Genomic DNA, 20,007 nt, shown 5'->3' on the forward strand with positions numbered 1-20,007 from the left:
TGTGTGTGTGTGTGTGTGTGTGTGTAGATGTCTTAGGTTTCTGGCTCCTTGAGGTGAGAAGAGTGGGTTGCCATTCAGGGGTGGCGAGGCACCGGGAGGAGCCTCGGAGCAGACTCTCTGTGCGGGTGTGTGCGTGTCGGCGGGCGCGCCTGTGCGTGGAGCGGGGATGGCTGCGCCCTCGGCGAAACACTGGGGGAGGAGGAAGCGGTAGAGGAGACCTGAATAATTGATTCTTCAGCCGCACCAGACGCCCGGGGAGCGGGCGGAGAGCGCAGTTTCAGCACCACGGACAGCGGCGCGAGCCACCGCAGGCGTCCCCCCGCCGCCAGCCAGACACCTATCTTGGCCTAGATCGTGTCTGTGCGCTCCGGCAGAGGGTGGCCGCGCTCTGCGCCGCCGCCTAGGGACTGCGGGGTCTGCCTCGGCCCGCCTCCGGGGTGGGCGGCTGTGGGAGGAAGAAGCTGTCGCCCGCCGGAGCTCCAAGCATCCTGGGTTTGCGCAGGGGCTGCTGCGTCTTTTTTGGCCAAGAACAAGTCTTAAGTTGGCTTGGTGGGCGCCACTGCCTTCCTCTTCTTCCCAGGCGGTCGCGGCAGAAGCAGCGCCTTAGGAACCTGGTTTAGCTGTGAATCTCGGTGGCCAGGCGCTCTCTGGGCTCCCAAGTGGGAAGCCCGAAGCCCGGCGCGGATCTGGCCCCGCAGCGCAGGTCCCCGAGGGAGCTGCTTTCTCCCACGAGTGCCTCTTTCGGCCGGGGACCGCGGGGATCCCCGGCCACACGCGCGCGCGCGCGCTCCCACACTCACTCTCTCTCTCACACACGCACGCACACACACACACACGCACACACACACATACACGCACACACTCGCCCTCTCTCACAAGCCAGTCTGGAGCTGGGCTGCGCAGAGGGTGTTCAGACGCGCTCCGCTCCGGGGACCAAGCACTCGATCGGGGCTGGCAGCTGAGCGGAGCTCTTGGAAGGAGGCTCCCCGGGGCGCTTAGCCGGAGCATGGGACTGGATGAGCTCTGAGAGTCGCGACCGCAGCCATCAGCCCCGGAGATGACCAGGAGCGGCCACTGCTGAGAACTATGTGGAGAGAGGCTGCGGTGAGTGTAGGCGCGGGACGGCGAACCCGGGAGGCCCCCATGGGAAGCCAGAGGTGGGAGACCTGGCCTAAGGGGAGGAGGCACGACCGCCAGAGGGTCGCTACGTGGGAGTGATCGCACCTCCCTCGGGGATCCGGGACCGCGGGAGCCCGCGTCCTTCCCTCCCCCTCTTCTGTCAGCTTGTCGCAAACTCAGCCAGCGCCCCCTCCTTCCCTCCTCTTTCTCTCCCTACCCCCTCCTCGCTCAGCAGTTCCACGTCGCACAACTCCCAGCAGTCGGCACCGGGGAGGTGGTAGGGGGGTGAGGGTGGAGGTGCCCACTTAGCTTCTCGTGGGTGGCCAACCTGGGGCTCCCATTCTCCGGTGAGCCCCTGAGCGCAGCTCGCGTTATCAGACCCGGGGACCGAGGATTCCCCCACCCAGGGTGTGTTGGGCACCGAGCTCCCTCTCTGGGGTTGAGCCCCCGGGGAACATAAGGGGTGTGTGTGTGTGGGGGGGGGGCTGTGAGCACTGCAGACTGCAGCCTTCCGCCCTCACCCCTTCCCCCCTCCGCGCTGGTGGGCTGACCCTGCCTCTCCATCTCTCCTCCTCCCGGGCAGAGCCCTGCTGCAGAGCCTCCGGCTGGGATAGCCGCCCCCCGTGGGGGCGATGCGGACAGCGCGGGACAGCCAGGGGAGCGCGCGGGGGCCGCAGCATGCGGGAACCAGCTAAACCCGGTGGCTGCTGAGGCGGCCGAGATGCTTGTGCGCGCAGCGCGCCCCACTGCATCCTCGACCTTCTCCGGCTACAGGTACGTCCCAGCGGGAGACGTGGGCTCCGTGGGCCCAGGAGGAGAGACACTCGGCCAGAGGGAGAGCGGGAGAGGGATCGAGACAGAGAGAGAGGGGGGGGGGGGGGGCAGAAAGCGGGAGAGGGAGAGCCCAGGAGCGAGGCGCCGGGAGAGCACCAGGGGGCGCTGCCAGCCCGCTCTCCACAGTCCTCACCCGAAGAATGCCAAGGGAGGCCTCTGTGAGTTTGGCCCAACTTCCCCTGGCTGCAACAGCGCCCGGGGCTGAAGGGCGCACACCGGTCCACGCGTGCACGGCTGGCATTTTCAGACAAGGGTGCCTGCTGCCCACCTGGCGCCGTGTCTGCGTGCGCACAGCTCGAGGACCGCTGAAAAGCCCAGCTGGCCGTGGGCATCTCTACGCCCGGCCTGCGGATGTGCGCGGAAAAGCGCGCGTGTCTGTGAGCTTGTGCAGCCCACTGCCCACGTGCGTCTAAGATTTGGCAACAGGGTCTGCAATGGAAAGGCTGGGGAGGGGCTGAGCAGACCGCGTCCATCTGAGAGCTTTTTGGGAACCTACCTTTCTCCCCACGCACGTTCTTTCCCGGCTCCCACGCGCTGGCCCGCTCGGGGTTGTTGTTGGTGGTGGTGGTGGGGGAACGCGCCTACTCTCCAGACTTCAGCATTGCACACGGTGTGAGTGTGCATGCGGGTGTGTAGTGGGCGGGTTGTCTGCAGTTGAGTGAAATCTGGTCCATGGACCCTCTCCCCCCCCCCCCCCCCAGAGAGGTTGCCCTAGGTACCCTGAACATGCTGCCCCAGACGAGCATCCTTACTTCCCGGCTGTTGGGCTGTACTCGGCAGGGGAGAAGCGTGGTCGATCTGAAGCCAGGGCCACGCGTGAAGCTAGGTCTGCGGCGCACCCCGCGGGCTCGTGCGGGGTGGGGCCAGTTAACCAGCTCCAAGCGCAACCAGCCCGGGCTGCAGCGTGCGGGCGCCGCCCCCGCTCGGTGGGGAGGGTCGTAGTTCGCTGCACACGAGCGGGGGGGCGGGGTCGGCAACTCGTTAGGTCCTTGCAATGTGCCTAGGAAGGGGAGAGGAGAGAGGGGCTCCCTCTAAGCGTCTCCGACGGGGGAAGGCGGTTTCATGGCTCCCTCAGGGATCAGGGGATATGGTCTGAAGCTAATTTGGGGAATGCAGTGCGGAATTTGAACCCGGGCAGGAGAAACTGGCAGGAGGCAGGTTTCTAGGATAGGATTGGGGATAAGGATGGAGAAGTAGTTCGGATTGGAGTTATGGATGGAGTCGGAGATGGGTCAAAGGATGTGGAGGGTGTTGGCGGTGATAACCGGCCTGAGTGACAAGGGCAGGTTTTCACACCTGCCGCCCAGTAGCAGCGAGGGGTGTGTCACCCCTGTCACCTGGGCCCTTTTGCTCACCGTCTCCTCGCCTCTCGCCCCTCCTCTACCTTGCAGGGACCGTAAGTGGCGACTATGGGCAGCCTGGGCTACTGGCCCCTGCTGGTACTGCCGGCCCTTTTGGTCTGGCGCGGTCCGGCGCAAGGCGCGGCGGCGGAGAAGGGCCCTCCCGCGCTGAACATTGCAGTGCTGCTGGGGCACAGCCACGACGTGACGGAGCGCGAACTTCGAAACCTGTGGGGCCCCGAGCAGTCCACGGGGCTGCCCATGGACGTGAACGTGGTGGCGATGCTGATGAACCGCACCGACCCCAAGAGCCTCATCACCCACGTGTGCGACCTCATGTCCGGAGCGCGCATCCACGGTCTAGTGTTTGGAGACGACACTGACCAGGAAGCCGTGGCTCAGATGCTGGATTTTATCTCCTCGCAGACCTTCGTCCCCATCTTGGGTATCCACGGGGGCGCATCGATGATCATGGCTGACAAGGTAAGGCTGAGAGCAGATGGGCTGCCGGCACTCTGGAGGGAAGAGCTCTCCAGAAAGGGCAGCCTCAGAAGGTCCGAGCGTGCTCTGACATCCATCTTGAATCTGAAGTCAGGAGCAGCGGCCCCTGGCTTTACTGAGAACCACGGTGTATCCCTTTAACCCAGAAATGAATGGAAATACCCTTGGCCTTGGCTCTGAAGTGGGGTATGCCGAAGCACCTCAGTGTGCCTGATGCACAGAGAAGGTGGGGGGCGGGCGACCACAGGGAGAGCAGAGACAAGCCTGGGAACACTTTAGACAATATGGCAGTATTCCTATAATTTCAATTTTACCCAATTGACCATTTTTATTTCTCGTGGTAACTAAAGCTATATATATATATATTTAATATTAAGAATGGGAGATAACATGTGAGGCTTTTGGGTAAAGTGCCAAAGGACAGATTCATGCTTCCCTAGATTCTGTAATTGGAACAACAGAGGTGGGCTGTCGGAGGAAGCTGGGGCTGGAGAGACGTAGGCAGAACTCTTCCTCTAGGGAGTGGGTGTAAGTGCAGAGAAGTAACTCCAGGCCCAGCGAGGAGGGCCTGGCCGTTTCGGTAGACGGCTCTTGTGTGGGGCTGAAAACTTCAGCATAGCCCTCCGGGACTGTCAGATGGAGGCATGCCCAAGACAGACCTTAGTAGAAAAGTTGAGTTTCAAACAAGAAGGCAAATACATCCAATTCTCTTGACTTTGGACCTTTGCTACTTTTATTTATTTATTTTTTTGACTGCTTGGAAACAGTGGTTTGGAGAAGAGGGGAGAGAGGTTTGGATGAGATGTTTTGAGCTTGGTTGGGAGCTGTGGTGAGGTGGAGGGAAGGAAGAAGGTTTGAAGAGAGAGAAATAAAGCAAGAAATGTGCAAGCAGGGGGAGAGTGGAGTTATAGGTGTACTGTAACTTCTTAGAGCGAAAGGACTGGGCCTTAAGAAAGGGAGGAAGAGGTGGAGGCACTTGCTGTGGGATCCCCAGCAGGAGATCTTCCATGTAGCAGGAGGCTAGAGGAACACTTTCCTTTTGACGTTCCCAGAGCATTTTTATATCCACCAAACCAGATGCTGTCTCTGCTCTGCACTTCCCACCAGCTCCTTGGGGGAACTGTACGAACTCTTCCAGGTCTCCTGGGCTGTGACACTTTTAGCTGAAACGCACCTGATAGGGCATCGTGTGAAACATTCGTGTCCACTGGTCCGCAGCCTCGTGGAGTCTGCATGAGGGGTCGCACATTTCTCAGCCATCTCTCCATTATTTTGGGGGGGGGGAGAGGTGGGCAGGGAACTCTTTTCTTGTATGATGGAAATAGGGGTGGCTGTCCCTCAGTGTGTGGGCTATTGCAGAACTTGGAAGGGGTTTATAATTGTGACAACATCTTGTAACTTTCACAAGAGGTGGCTGAGGCAAAGGGGCATTTAAGAGACTTGGCCAAGATCTGCTGGTTCCAAGCCAGGATTCGGTGAACTCCAATCCATCCTTTAATGTTGTCATCCCTTCTTCAGGATGGCAGCCTCATTACACAGGAGGTACCAAGCCACAGGGAGGGTCAGTGAATCACAGCCTAGAGGGCTTGTGCTTAGAGGGCATGAAGAGCGAGAAGTGTGGGAGTTCCCACCTAGCATTGATGGGAGATGCGATTGTGAGATTTAACTCTTACCGCTCATCTGCCCCTCTGAAGTTTTGATTACAGGAGCAACACATACAAATCAATAACTATATTGAAAGTGAATTTCTAGGGGCTGGAGAGATGGCTTAGCAGTTAAGGTGTTGGCCTGCAAAGCCTAAGGACCTAGGTTTGACCCCCCCAGGACCCATGTAAGGCAGATGCACATGATAGCACATGCATCTGGAGTTTGTTTGCAGTGGCTAGAGGCCCTGGCACACCCCTTCTCGCTGATAAAGAAATACATATATTTTGTTTTTTTTTTTAGTAGTTTTGAACTCAGTGAATACAGTCAAGTTGGTACCATTGTTCGCCTCCTCCCTGTCCTCCTCCCTCCACAGGGACCCTCCTTGTTGGGGTATATGGGTCGTGCATTGTGGGGTCAGCCATCAGTTATGGGTAGGAGGAAATGTCTCTGTGTATAATGAGGTAGGGTCTCGCTGTAGCTCAGGCTGACATGGACTTCACTATGTAGTCTCAGGGTGGCCTCAAACTCATGGCGATTCTCCTACCTCTGCCTCCTGAGTGCTGGGATTAAAGGCATGTGCCACCACACCTGGCTAATAATTTTATTTTTTCTGATGGTTGGGTCTCACTCTAGCCTAGGCTGACCTGGAATTCACTCTGTAGTCTCAGGGTGACCTTGAACTCACAGCAATTCTCCTATCTCTGCCTCCTGAGTGCTGCGATTAAAGGCATGCGCCACCACACTCGGCTCTAATAAAATATTTTTTAAAACAAGCAGTTGAAATTGCTGGACCCTTAAAGGACCAGCATGAGTCACTTGCATTCTTATTGGTAACAGGTGAACTGGGGAAGGTGGCTTGAGGTTGGGAGGTTTGAGTAACCCACCTAGCTTGCTCTTTCTTCTGAGTCTGAGCTAGCAAGTGTGTGGGGTAGGCTGCAACCTAACTTACCCAATGGAAGGTGGAAAACTAGGAGCAGAGTGGATTTCTGCACAAGCACCCTTTGACATGGAACTACTTTGCTCACTAGTGATCCAGGTAATGGTACGCTCTGACCAGCTAGGCCCCCACTGATCCTCCCTTGCAGGTGACATTAGAAAGGAAGTGTTAAGTCAGGGCTGCAGGCAGAAGCTTTTCTCCCTCTTATGGGATGAAACTTCATGTGAGTGTACAAGAGAGTGCTCAGGAGTACGGAAAGGAAACGGAATTGGGAGATGGGACAAGGAAGATGAGGAAGACCGTTTCCAGAGAAGACACAATTAGAGAGAGACCACGAGAAAAGCAACTGCAGAGGCGAAAAAGGCCCTGGGGTTCAAATGTGACAGCTGGGGTGGGGGAATTGGCAACTCCCATCGTCTCTGGGGTTTTCAGTTCGTCTTGGAGAGATTGCTCCCGCTTGGTGGTGGTTGCGGCTGTTGTGTGTGGAGATCAGAGTCACGGGAGCCAGGGAGAGACACCCCTCGGGTATCCAGTAGGTCCCGGGTGTGGGAAGGGCTGGTGAGAGGGAGAGGAGTGGGTTTGGAGGGTGGTGTTTGGAGAGACCTGGGTGTGTGCACTTTGAGTAGCGTCTATTTGCCTTCAAGGACAAAACGTGGGACATGATTTTGCTTTGCTTGTGCGCGCCGGTAGTGTTATGACACAAAGTCTCACTCTCTTCATTTGACCAGATCTTGCTGTCTCCCCTCTGAGGTGATGGGAATTGGTCAGGTCACTCAGAACACACTTGTGTTTTTCCCACTTCTGATTCAGCAGTGTGATAGAGCTCATAGTGGTTAATTTGGTTATCAGTTAAGACATGTATGCACACACGCACACATGCACACTCATACATTCAAGCATGTATCACCTTTTTACCTTACTTTCAGCCTACTTGATCCTTGAAGAAATGAACAAAGCCTTCTAATAATAACTGACATGGTGTTCAGTGGCAGATGTTTGAGGTGTTAATTCAATTTACAATGGAAGTGTTAATTTTTTTTGCTCAGATCAGTAGGTGGTCTTGCAATATCATTAGCATGGAGGTGAAAATAATGGTTGATGTACATAAACTTCTCATCTTGTCTTGATTTGGCCAGCTTAACTACCTCCCGAAAAATATACTCTGGGGCTGGAGAGATGGTTTAGCGGTTAAGCGCTTGCCTGTGAAGACTAAGGACCCCGGTTCGAGGCTCGGTTCCCCAGGTCCCACGTTAGCCAGATGCACAAGGGGGCGCACGCGTCTGGAGTTCGTTTGCAGAGGCTGGAAGCCCTGGCGCGCCCATTCTCTCTCTCTTTCTCTCTGTGTCTGTCGCCCATAAATAAAAAGAAAAAAAAGAAAAATATACTCTGGCTCCAGTCATAGGCTCCAGGAAATTGAATGGGTCTATCTGATCTTTATGATTCTGTTTAGTGTCTTGGGGCTTTTTCCACCCCAGCCTCATGATGGATAAAGGCTAGGTTCAGATTTTAGCTCCATCTATCCAGGGCAGTCACTGATTGGGTTTTGATGTATATATATATGTAAATTAAACTTTTAATTTTGGTCAGTCCTAAGTAGCCCAGGCAGGCCTTGAACTTGAAGTGCTCCTGCCTTAGCCTCCTGGATAATTGGGAGTACAGGCCTCAGCCACCAGGCCTGGCTTTATATGTTATTTGTATACATATTTCATCTTCTCTAGAATCCAAGTGTTTGAGGGCAGTTTTTTTTTTTAAAAAGTATTTTTGTATGTAGATGTGTATTTGAAGTAATGAATGCTCTTTCTCCACAAACATTGTAAAAATGATGCCTTTTCAGGGCTGTGGAGATAGCACAGTCTGTCAGGTGCTTGCTTTGTGAGCCTGAAGACCTGAGTTCAGCCCCTAGAACCCATGTCCAAATGCCAGGCATGGTAGGGCACACCTGTGACCCCAGTGCTAGGGGGCGGAGACAGGGGACCTCTGGGGCTTGTTGGCCAGACAGTCTAGCCTAATGGGTGAGCCAATGAGAAACTCATGTTGGGACTGGAGAGATGGCTTAGTGGTTAAGGCACCTGCCTGCAAAGCCAAAGGACCCAGGTTCCATTCCCCAGGACCCATGTCAGCCAGATGTGCCTGGTGGCATATGCATCTGAAGTTTGTTTACAATAGCTGGAGGCCCTGACACACCCATTCTCTCTCTCTCTCTCTCTCTCTCTCTCTCTCTCTCTCTCTCTCTCTCTCTCATCTGCCTCTCTCTTTCCAAACAAAACTAAAAATTACAAAAAAAGTTGAAACAAACAAACAAACAAACAAAAAACTCCTTGCAAAAAACAGGTGGATAAAGTCAGGCATGGTGGCCATACCTTTAATCTCAGAACTTGGGAAGCAGAGGTAGGAGGATCGCTGTGAGTTTGAGGCCACCCTGAGACTACATAGTGAATTCCAGGTCAGCCTGGACTAGAGTAAAATCCTACCTCAGAAAACAAAAAGCAAAACAACTCAACAACAAAATATACAGGCGGATAATGTACCTGAGGAACAATACTGAGATTGTCCTCTGTACTCCACACACATGCGCACATACACACACACACACATGCCCACACACATGCTCGTGTGCACACCCTACACACTGCAGAAAATGGTGTCTTTTCCTTGTGGTGCACGTAGAATGTCTATTAAAGTTTAAATAAGATCTTTCTTTAAAAAATCTTGCTATAATTGTTTTTAAATATTTTATTTATTTGAGATAGCAACACGAAGAGAAAGAGGCAGAGAAAGGAGAGAGAGGAGAGAGAGGAGAGAGAGAATGGGCACGCCAGGGCCTCCAGCCACTGCAACCAAACTCCAGACACATGTACCACCATGTGCATCTGGCTTATGTGGGTTCTGGGGGAATTGAACCTGGGTCCTTTGGCTTCACAGACAAGCACCTGAACTGCTAAGCCATCTCCCCAGCCCTGAGTCTAAGTTCTGTGCATAAACTAATACATGTTATCCTTGTAACAGCCCTGCAAGGAAGGGACTGTTATTATTCCTCTTTTACAAATGTGAGGAGAGAGAGAGAATGAGCACTCCAGGGCCTCCAGCCACTGCAAAACGAATTCCAGGCACATGTGCCACCTTGCGCATCTGGCTTGCATGGGTCCTGGGGAGTTGAACCTGGGTCCTTGGGTTTCACAGGCAAGCTCCTTAACCGTTGAGCCATCTCCCATCTTGCTGCAATTGTTATCAACAGGATGAACCATGGTTGATGCACTGGCGTCTGCCCTACGCTCCATCAGTGCAGTTGCGTCATCAGGATTACGCCGTGTTACGTTCTTGGTCTTTGCACTCTGCACTCTGAGGGCTTTTTCGGTCATAAGGCTGATGAGGTTTTTCTTTCCTTTTTTATTTTAAATCTTTTTATGGACAACTTCCGTGCATATAGACACTATATCACTATCGTAATCCCCTCCCTCAGCCCTCCCTTTTCTTTCTGAGTTTTTCTTTAATGCTGGGAAAAATCACAGCCTGTGTCTGTTAGATATTTCCATTATCCAGATTCATGCCTTCTGGATGCGTGTACGTGTATAACTCTATGTACTAGGGTAAGTCCCCATGGGCCGCATTTATTTAGCTTTTGATTTTCTATCTCTGTGCTTTGTTTGGGAAAGTTTACATCGTGCTCAGTTGACCTTCCTGGGTATGGCCTGTTATTTTGCCTACATGTGGAGTTGCTAATTCCAGCAATGATATCAAATACTTTATTCCCAAGACATGTAATCGATCTCATTATTATTATTATTGCTTGGTTATGTGTGTATATGTGCATGTGTGTATGGCTGAATATGGGACCTCTTATTATTATTATTACTTGTGTATGTGGATGAGCATGCATATATGGCTGACTGTATGATCTCTTATTGTTATTATCTGTGCAAGTGTGTATGGCTGAATGTGGAGGTTGGAAGGTGACTTTGAGGTGTTGAGCCTCTCCTCTGACTTGGCTGAGGCAGGCCGTCTCTTGTTGTTTGCACTGGGAAGGCCAGGCTAGGTGGCCCATGAGTCTTGGGATTCTCCTGCCTTCACCTCCCATTGCTGTTGGCACGCTGGGATTCCAGACAAGTGCACTGCTGCATGTCTGACTTTATGTGTGTGCCAGGGACCCAAGTTATGGTTGGCAGGCTTGTAGGCCAAGTGCATTTAACTGCTGAGCTATCTCCCAACCTTCTCTTTTATTTTCTTATTATTATTCTCATTGAATTTTAGTATTGTTATGGTTATTAATTTGGTTGTTGTTTTTTTTCAAGGTAAGTTTACTAGGCTGACCTGGAACTCACTCTGTAGTCCCAGGCTGGCCTCAAAATCACACGGATCCTCCTACCTCTGCCTCCCAAGTACTGGCACTAAAGGCTTGTACCATCAGGCCTGGCCCTTTTCATTTTTTAATGAGCAATTCTTCTCATGTTGGCATGTCAGCATTTCTTAACTCTTCAAGGAGTTAAGTACCACCTGTTATAAAGTTCTTTTTTCCCAGTTATGAATTCTTCAATTTATAAAGTCTGTTAATCAGGTTTCTTCATTTATTCTCTCATTTTTGTTCGTGAGCTTATTTTCAGGGCAATTTTACAGTATGTTCTGCCCTATATTTGTAAGGGAGCATTTTCAATTTATTTTTTATTTTTTTCCTCTGGTGCTGGGGGTGGAACCCAGGACCTCATGCATGTTGGATAAATGCTCTACCACTGAGCTGTAGCCCCAGCCTCAGGGTGTGTGCTTCTAAACCAGAGCTCGCTCGGGTCCACTGCTCAGCTCAGAGCTTTCTTGCTGTCCGTCATAGCCTGCGGCACAGACCTAGGCTGTGTTGGTGACATCACTATGGCTCCTTGACACAGATATGGGCCCTCTTTTGGGCTGTGATTCTTTTATTCTGAGACAGTCTCTGTCTAGCCCAGTCTTAACTGGAACTCACTCTGTAGCCTAGGCTGGCTTTATACTCATGGCAATCCTCCTACATCAGCCTCTCCAGTGTTGGGATTAAAGGCATAAGCCACGGTGCCCAGCCATGGACTATGATTTTAAGTGTACAAATGTCCCAGCCTCATTGACAGTTAGTGGCATAATTCTGCGGTGTTCTGTCCCTTTTCCCCAGGTGGATGTGAATACCTGTGTCTCATGGCTCACACTGGACTCATCTTCTCACGAATCATGTGAATTCACTTCCTTCTTGAAATTGCATAGCCTTGTCTTTTTATTTATTTAGTTTTGTACTGTGTACACACAGGTTCGAGACCACCTTACAGTGCTTGTTCTCTCCTCCCACCTTGCTTGAGACAAGGTCTTCTTCCAATTTGTGTGGGGCTTTATGTGGGTGTTGGGGAATTGAACTCTGGTTAACAGGCTTGCAAACAAGCACCTTTAGCCACTGAATCATCTTCCTAGCCCTTCACCTGCAAAAAAAAAAATTAAAAACAAGATTTTGGTGCTCTGATGAACCTCAGGACCTCATAGTCTGCTACTTGCGTCCCAGTCCAGAGTTTAATCTTTGGATTCATGTATTTTTAGGAAGTCTTATATATTTTTGAACTATGATTTCTTTTTTTAAAATTTCTATGCATGCAATAGTACATAAATATAGTACAACCCAAAGACGTCTGTATAAATTCTAGATCTTAGGAGCAGAAGAGAGAGGATGCCTGAGTGTATTCACTCTGACTTTGAGCCAGTGTATTTCCTGGCCTGCTTTTTTATGCTTTTTTAAAAAAATGTTATTATATATTCTTGGAATTTTCCCTTATCATGAAATGGACTACTTAAATTTGATTTTGAATATTTGCAGAGTGTTTAGACCACACTCACTTAAAACTGTTCCTTTCTTCTTCTATCTCCACTCAGTCATTTTGGGAGCATACGTGGGTCTTGTTGGGCACTTTGCATGACTTTATTTATTTATTTTTATTAGTTTTATACTCAGTGGATGCAGTCAAGTTGGTACCATTGTTAGGGACCCTTCTTGTTGGGGCATATGGGTCGTGCATTGTGGGGTTCAGCCATCACTTATGGGTAGGAGACAATGTCTCTGTGTATCATGACCCAATATGTGGCTCTGATATTCTTCCTGCCCCCTCTTCCACAAATTTCCCTGAGCCATGCTGGGTTCATTTTAAGTCTACTTCAGTGATGAGGTCTTGGGAGCCTCTATGTCTCTGGATATCTTGTTTGGTTGGGGGTTGATTGTTCTCTGTATTGATCTCCTTCACCCTTGTGCTGGTACCAGGTTTACAAAGAAAACAGCATTTTTTTTTTTTTTTTTGGTTTTTCGAGGCAGGGTCTCACTCTGGCTCAGGCTGACCTGGAATTCACTATGTAGTCTCAGGGTGGCCTCGAACTCACGGCGATCCTCCTACCTCTGCCTCCCGAGTGCTGGGATTAAAGGCGTGCGCCACCACGCCCAGCTGAAAACAGCATTTTTGTTTCCCCAATTATTCTTAGTTTCATCTGGGGCCCTTTTGAGGTATGATGGGGTGGTTCTCTCCTTAGGATCTGCGTCTATCTGAAAAAGAGAAGCAGATTCTCTGACAGAGAGTAAAGTTAGCACAAGATAAATGGTATAACCATATTTTTTAGAGAATTTAATAGGTGTAGGCCCTTTTCTAGCTCACGATTGGTACAAGCTTGATAATGGAAAGTGGGCTCATTTTTGGATATGGTTCTGATTTGTTTCCCAGTTCCAGCTATAGGTTCCGTTCCACTGAGCAGATCAGTTAGCCAAATCAAGAGCAGTTGGTTTCCCAGCCTGACTGTGCGCCACTATTGCACTTGTGTGAGCATCATGCCAGGTTGTTTGCTGCTAAGTTGGTCAGACCATAAGTTGCTTGGACAGATATTGGTCATTTTCCCCCAGTTGCTCATGTAGCACCTTCTGGCACTGGAAGACTTTGCATGACTTTTGCCCTTTGCTTTTGTTCCTGGGTTGATTGAATGGATCCAGTTGTAGATTCTGGTGCCAGCTTGCAGCAGCTTCCGGCCCAGCTTGTCTCCATGTGGTTCAGGGCTTTCCACGCAATGCTTGTCTCTTAAGTGTGGACTGACTTCATGTGTGTGTGTGCCAAGTCTTCTCGCTAGCAGGAGATAAGAGCTAGCCATCCTGGGGATTGGTGTGATTCAGGGGTTACACGCTGGTGTTCGGGAGCAGGGCTGAGCAGGCGGTGGAGTTGGTGCCCTTACAGCTTGGCAGTCCCATGGAACACGGGAAGCTCAAGGGAAGGGCACACATGAATGTTGGCGGAGCCCACTCAGCGGCTGCTGTGCCAGCATTGGGGAGCCGGGGAGAGTGGGGAGGCCTATCTTTAGTCTTGCCGAGGAAGCATGTCAAATGCGATCATCCACTGTTTCTCACATAATCATCAGGAAGCACCATTCCAGCAGGCATGACTAACTCTCCAAGTGGCCCTCAGGGTTCTTGGATCCTTGGTAGCTGTGGTCTGGTGCTTTGGGAGTTGTAGATGTCTTCCCTGCGGTAACCGCAGACGGGAAATGCCTCCGTAGCTAGACTGAGGAGAGAGAGAGATGAGAAGAGGAACAGGAATCGACTTTTTTGTTTGCTGTTTTGAGACAGCGTCTCACTCTCTAGCCCAGGTTGTCCTGAATTCACTGTGTAGACCAGGCTGGTCTTGAACTCATAGTGAGCCTCCTGCCTCAGTCTCCTAGAGGATCATGGATATAAAGTATATAGTTCAGTGTTTGGCTCTTAAATAAATATGCTTAGCGTGTCTAAATTTTTGTAGTTTTAATTTTTTGCCAATGTATGTTTTAACTGTGTAATTAATTGTATGTTACATATGCGAGGTGTGGTGTGTGTATGGATAACATATGTCTAGACACATGTACCCTCTTGTGCACATATGTGGAGACCAGAGGAGAACTCCAGGTGTCCTCTTTTTTTTTTTTTTTTGCAAGATCTTTTTTTTTTTTTAATATTTTATTTATTTATTTGAGAGCGACAGAGACAGAGAGAAAGACAGATAGAGGGAGAGAGAATGAGAATGGGCGCGCCAGGGCTTCCAGCCTCTGCAAACGAACTCCAGACGCGTGCGCCCCCTTGTGCATCTGGCTAACGTGGGACCTGGGGAACCGAGCCTCGAACCGGGGTCCTTAGGCTTCACAGGCAAGCGCTTAACCGCTAAGCCATCTCTCCAGCCCCAGTTGTCCTCTTATATATGTTGTTTCCTCGAGACAGAGTCTCCCACTGCACCCGGAGCTGTGGGGATGTTGCTTTTTTCAGTCAGACTGGCTTATCTTCAAGCCTCAGTGTTTCTTTTATTTCTACCCACCTCAGGAATAGGGTCACAGGCATGTGTGTGACCTTCCCTAAGCTTTGTATATGGGTGCTGGACATTGAACTCAGGTCCTCATGTTTGTATGGCTCCCCTTCCTACCCATTGAACCATCTCTTCAGTCTTTTCAAAGCATGTATGTGTGTGTGTGTGTGTGTGTGTGTGTGTGTATGAAAGGAGAGGGGGGCAGATAGAGGGAGAGAGAGAATGGGCACACCAGAGACTTTAGCTGCTGCAAATGAACTCCAGATGCTTGTGACACCTTGTATGTCTGGCTTACATGGATCCTGGGGAATTGAACCTGGGCCCTTTGGCCTTTCAGGCAAGTGTCTTAACTGCTAAGCCATCTCTCCAGCCTTCAAAATACTTTTTTTTTTTTTTTTTGGTTTTTCTAGGTAGGGTCTTACTCTGGCTCAGGCTGACCTGGAATTCACCATGTAGTCTCAGGGTGGCCTTGAACTCATGGTGATCCTCCTACCTCTGCCTCCCGAGTGCTGGGATTAAAGGCGTGTGCCACCACACCCGGCCAAAGTACATTTTTAATAACCAAAGACAGGGAGTAAAGGTGAGGTAATTTTCTGAAGATATTCCCTTCAAGAAACTGGGGCAGAATCCCATAGGACAAGTCAAAATGGGGGATCCAATGTGCAATGACTCATTCTTCCTCCACTGGGGCAGCCAGGAAGCTTCCTCTGCCTTCTCTGGACTTGCCATGAGTTTGGTGCTGTCAAACCGGAAGTGAAACGTGGGTGATGTGGAAAAGCAGCTGTAAGAGGAGATGATTTCTTTGACCTTTGCACTAAATGACTCCATCAATTGCACCATATGTTTGCACTGGGCACAGGGCCTTGGAGTGTAGATGTATAAGAGTTTCTCATTTTATCTCTGCCAAGGATTAATGACTCAGTGGTAACCTGGGGGAAACTGGCAGCCTTGGAGGTATTTGTTTAAAGAATCCCCATTTTCAAATGAGGGGATAAAGGTTCTAAGGGTTGCATAGATTTGTTGAGAAACTACAGCTAGAACCTAGGTCTGGGGGTTCTTATTCTTTTGCTCTTACATTATTTCCTCTTCAACTGAATAATTATCAGTTTATTTGGTTGTGGGGATTAGAGTCGATACAGACAGCAGATTTTATTATTAACATTTTGGATGTCTTACGAAAATGACTAAGATGATGGTGATGAAATTAAAATTTCTTTCCAGATTAAAATGATGGTCCAGCAACACAGACTGGACCAGTTGCAAGTAAATAAATAAATATTAAAAAGTAAAAAATTAAAAAAAACTGTATTTAAGATGTCCATGTGAGGTTTTGTATATATACAACACACACATATTATGAAATGATCACCACTAACAAGCCAATGAATGTATCACTCCAGTTGCAGTTATTATTATTTTTAAACTTTGTGGTGAGAGTATTTCGTATCTGCTCTCAGCAAATTTCAAATATAAACATGTTTTTATTAACTATAGTCACTGTGGCGGCTTCCTTTTTGTTGCTGAGGAAAGACACCTGGCCGGAAGCAGTGTATGGGACAGGGTTTATTTCAGCTTGCAGCGTTGAAGGGAAGCTTGATCGTGATGGGGAAGGCATGGCAGAGCAGGCAGCTGGCGCACATCTTCGTGGACCAGCGTCAGGGCAAGAGCAGCAACAGTGAGCTAGCTAGTGAACACACAGTAGGGCTGGACCAATAAATCCCAAGGGCCTCCTCCCCAGTGACACACCTCCTCCAGCAAGGCTTCACCTCTCCAAAGTGCCACCAGCTGGAGACTAACGATGAGGCTTCACCATAAACACACGGCTATGGGGACCTTTGGTATTTGAACGCCCACAGTCAATCCGTAGTGGAAGTTAGGTCTCCACAACTTGTACATCTCAGGACTGAAAGTCTGTGCTCTTTGCTTACAGCTTCCCATGGCTTTAGGGGAATGTCAGACAGATGGCCGTCCAAATTCATTTGGGAATGCTTTTTAACAAGGCATGAAGGCTCATGAAGCTAGTGGGTTAAATGTTGAACTTGACTCCTAGATATATTCTCTTTTATCGGCTAAACAGTATTTCAAAACATGTGAGGGCTGGAGAGATGGCTTAGCAGTTAAGGTGCTTGCCTGCAAAGCATAAGGAACCAAGTTCAGTTCCCCAGGATCCAAATAAGTCAGATGCGCAAGGTGGTGCATATATCTGGAATTTGTGTGCAGTTGCTAGAGGCCTCAATGCGCCCATTCTCTCTCTCTCTCTCTGTCTCTTTCTCTTTCTCAAATAAAACAAAATATTTAAAAAAACATATGAATTGAGTTCAAGTTGTCCTCAGCTACATAGCAAGTTCAGGTCAGCATACATGAGACTGCCTCAAAAGACCAAGGGGGGAAAAAAGTGCAGTTGAATATCTTCAGATGAGGAATTTCCAAGTTTTCACTAGCCTCTTCCACTTCCGCTTTGTGATTTCTTATGTAGCCAGATCCATCTATTTGTGTTAATTGACACGGTCTTTGTATGCACTAGGCATTCTGGTACTCAATTATTGGGTTGCTGTTTGCTAATTTTCTTATGCATTTTGCCTTGACTGGAAGCTCAGCAGAGCCTAAGAAGTATTATAACTCTTAAGGCAGTGAAGACCATATTTCTTGAAATATCATGTCCAAATCAAGGGAGGAGATCATTACTTTACATGTCCTCTGTTGTTAGGAGAGCTTCCAGCTACAGGTGAAAATATTTGATTAGCACTGGCTTGCACCATTAAGACAGTCAGCATTTTCATTTAATATGGAGCTCCAGATCTAATGAGTCTTTTCTGTTCTTCCATGCTTCCCGTGGCAGCTGGTGTATCTTAATGACAAGACAGCTGCTCCCATTCCTTCCTCCCTCCCTCCCTCCCTCCCTCCCTCCCTCCCTCCCTCCCTCCCTCCCTCCCTCCCTTCCTCCCTTCCTCCCTTCGTCTATATAGCCCAGGCTGGCCTTAATTCTTTTTTTTAAACTTTTTATTGACAATTTATATAAATAAAAACAATGTACCATGATCATTAACACCTCCTAACACTCCTCTTTCCCTCTCCCCAACATCCCCTCCATTGAATCCTTTCTTTTTTCCAACTAGACTTCTATTTTTTATTTTTTATTTTTTTGAGGTAGGGTCTCACTCAACTCTAGCCCAGGCTGACCTGGGATTCACTATGTAGTTTCAGGCTGGCCTCAAGCTCACAGCAATCCTCTTACCTTCTGCCTCCTGAGTGCTGGGATTAAAGGCGTGCACCACCACACCTGGGAGAGCGAGAGTGAGAGCGAGAGAGAGAGAGAGGGAGAGGGAGAGAGAGAGAGGATGGGCACACCAGGGCCTGTAGCTTCTGCAATCAAATTCCAGATGCACCATTCTGTACATCTGGCTTTACGTGGGTACTGGAATTGAACTCTGGTTATTAGGCTTATGAACAAGTGCCTCTTCTATTTTAATGACATCATTTCCCTCCTCATAGTATTCAAGTCTTGTGTAGGTAGCGTTAGCCACTGTGAGGTCATGAATATCAAGGCCACTTTTTAGACTGTATGAGAGTATTGTAAGCACTCCTCCCCTTCCTTTGCCTCTTACATTCTTTCTGCCATCTCTTCCACAATGGTTCCTGAGCCTTGAAGGGTGTGATGGAACTGACTCACATCGCTTCTTCTCTGCACTATTGTAAGCTTTGATTCACCACAGTGGTCACCACCATCTGAAAAGAGAAGCTTCTCTAACCAAAATGACCTCAAATGATTGATTCTCCTGCCTCAACCTCATGTGTGCTGGGATTATAGGGAGGCACCGTCATGCCTAGACAGAATCCAGGATTCCTTGCTAAGAACATGCAGTTGCTGCCTGAGCGGAGCTGGCTCATTAGCAACGTTGGGGCCACTGCCCAAGTGTTGCTGAGGATGAGGTTTCCAGCTGCGCTAACACCGTCAACTGTGGGCTTGTTCCTGGTCCCAGAGGGGAGCGTTTAAGAGATGGATGTCGAAAATTTGCAATGAGTAGAGGAGGGACTGTTAGGATTGTGTAGGATCTAAATAAAATATATTAAGCACATCAGAAGAAATCTTTCATGATGCTCAGTCTGAAGAAGCAAAATCTCAGAGGGAATTTGAGAGATATGATCAGATATGCATCCCAAGGTCTCTTACAGGATAGAAGGCTTAGTCCTCATCGTGTGTGTGTGTGTGTGTGTGTGTGTGTGTGTGTGCGTGCGTGTGTGCTTAGAGACATAATTTAGAGTGAAATAACCAGAGGTAAAGTTTCAGCATGAGGAGTAAGTCTTGGAAATTATAGTTCACAGAAGAGAAAGTATTGTGGCTGGGCTCTCACTGCCTGCCTGCCTTCAGAAATGGGGTAGAAGGTGAGGGGTGGTGGCTTCACTATCAAATCTCCCCCATAGCCCCAAGTGTTTGTAAGTTTCTTACTTGGGAGCGGACCTTAAGGTCCGTGAGTGCAGCCCATGGCTGGGGGTGGGCGGGTTCCGAGCCAGCTTGGTCTTGCTGTCCTCTCTCTGCCGCCAAAGTATGAAGACGTGGGCTGGTTGCCATGCCATCTCTACCACCATGAAGCTTGCCCTGGAAACCGGAATTCTGAGATAAACCATTTCCTCCCGAAAGCTGCCTCTGCTTGGGAGCTTGGTCTAGCAACGAAAAGCTAACCGTAACACTCGGTTTGCTCAGGCCAGGCTGGCTCTGGGTCATCCCTGAGGTTCTTTTTTTTTTTTGACATTCTACATCTCTCAAATCCTTCACTTTTTTTTTTTTTTTTTGAAATCTCTAAGCCCTGATACTTTAGGTCCTCGGATTTGGCTGCACACCAAAACGCTCACATTCTCCAAGTGTGTGAGTAACTCAGTATAAATTTGCCTGGCCTGGGGGAGGAATTTATGATCTCCACATCATCCCATCCAATCCCCAAAGGACTTTACATCCTCCTGTAGGATAGATGATATTTGAAAAGCAGGAAGCCTATGTATATCTCAAGTCTGCTCACACACACACATAACTATGAGTGTAAGTAGGTCAGCTGGCATCGTGTTTACTAGTGGAGATGTCTTTGGCTAAGAAGTTCATCTACAGAAAGACGCTATTTAGAATAATTGCTAATGATCTCTAAGTAGGGTGTTTTCGCAATTATGTAAGTTAATCATTACTTATTAAAGTGCAATCATATGTTCACCTCTTAATGTAGTAATGTGTTTATGTCACCCCCCCCTGATTTCTTTCAGTTCCTGCCTTTATTGTCAGCTGTGCTCTTCATGTTTTGAATATTTGCTTATAACAGAAAATGTTATTGCTTTTGTGTTG

At 49.2% G+C, this 20,007-nt stretch overlaps 1 protein-coding gene across 1 annotated transcript in view; it reads left to right on the forward strand.

The window, feature by feature from the left end:
- The first annotated feature begins 1,827 nt into the window (after window positions 1-1,827).
- Window positions 1,828-20,007, forward strand: part of Grin2a (glutamate ionotropic receptor NMDA type subunit 2A) — a 453,099-nt gene continuing 434,919 nt past the window's right edge. The window contains exons 1-2 of the mRNA XM_004652254.2: window positions 1,828-1,893; window positions 3,345-3,776. Coding sequence (XP_004652311.1) covers window positions 3,363-3,776 — 414 coding nt within the window. The 5' untranslated portion in view covers window positions 1,828-1,893; window positions 3,345-3,362. The remainder of the gene's footprint in view (window positions 1,894-3,344; window positions 3,777-20,007) is intronic.

The sequence above is a fragment of the Jaculus jaculus genome, chromosome 11, assembly GCF_020740685.1.
Source record: "Jaculus jaculus isolate mJacJac1 chromosome 11, mJacJac1.mat.Y.cur, whole genome shotgun sequence".
Taxonomy (NCBI): Eukaryota; Metazoa; Chordata; class Mammalia; order Rodentia; family Dipodidae; genus Jaculus; species Jaculus jaculus.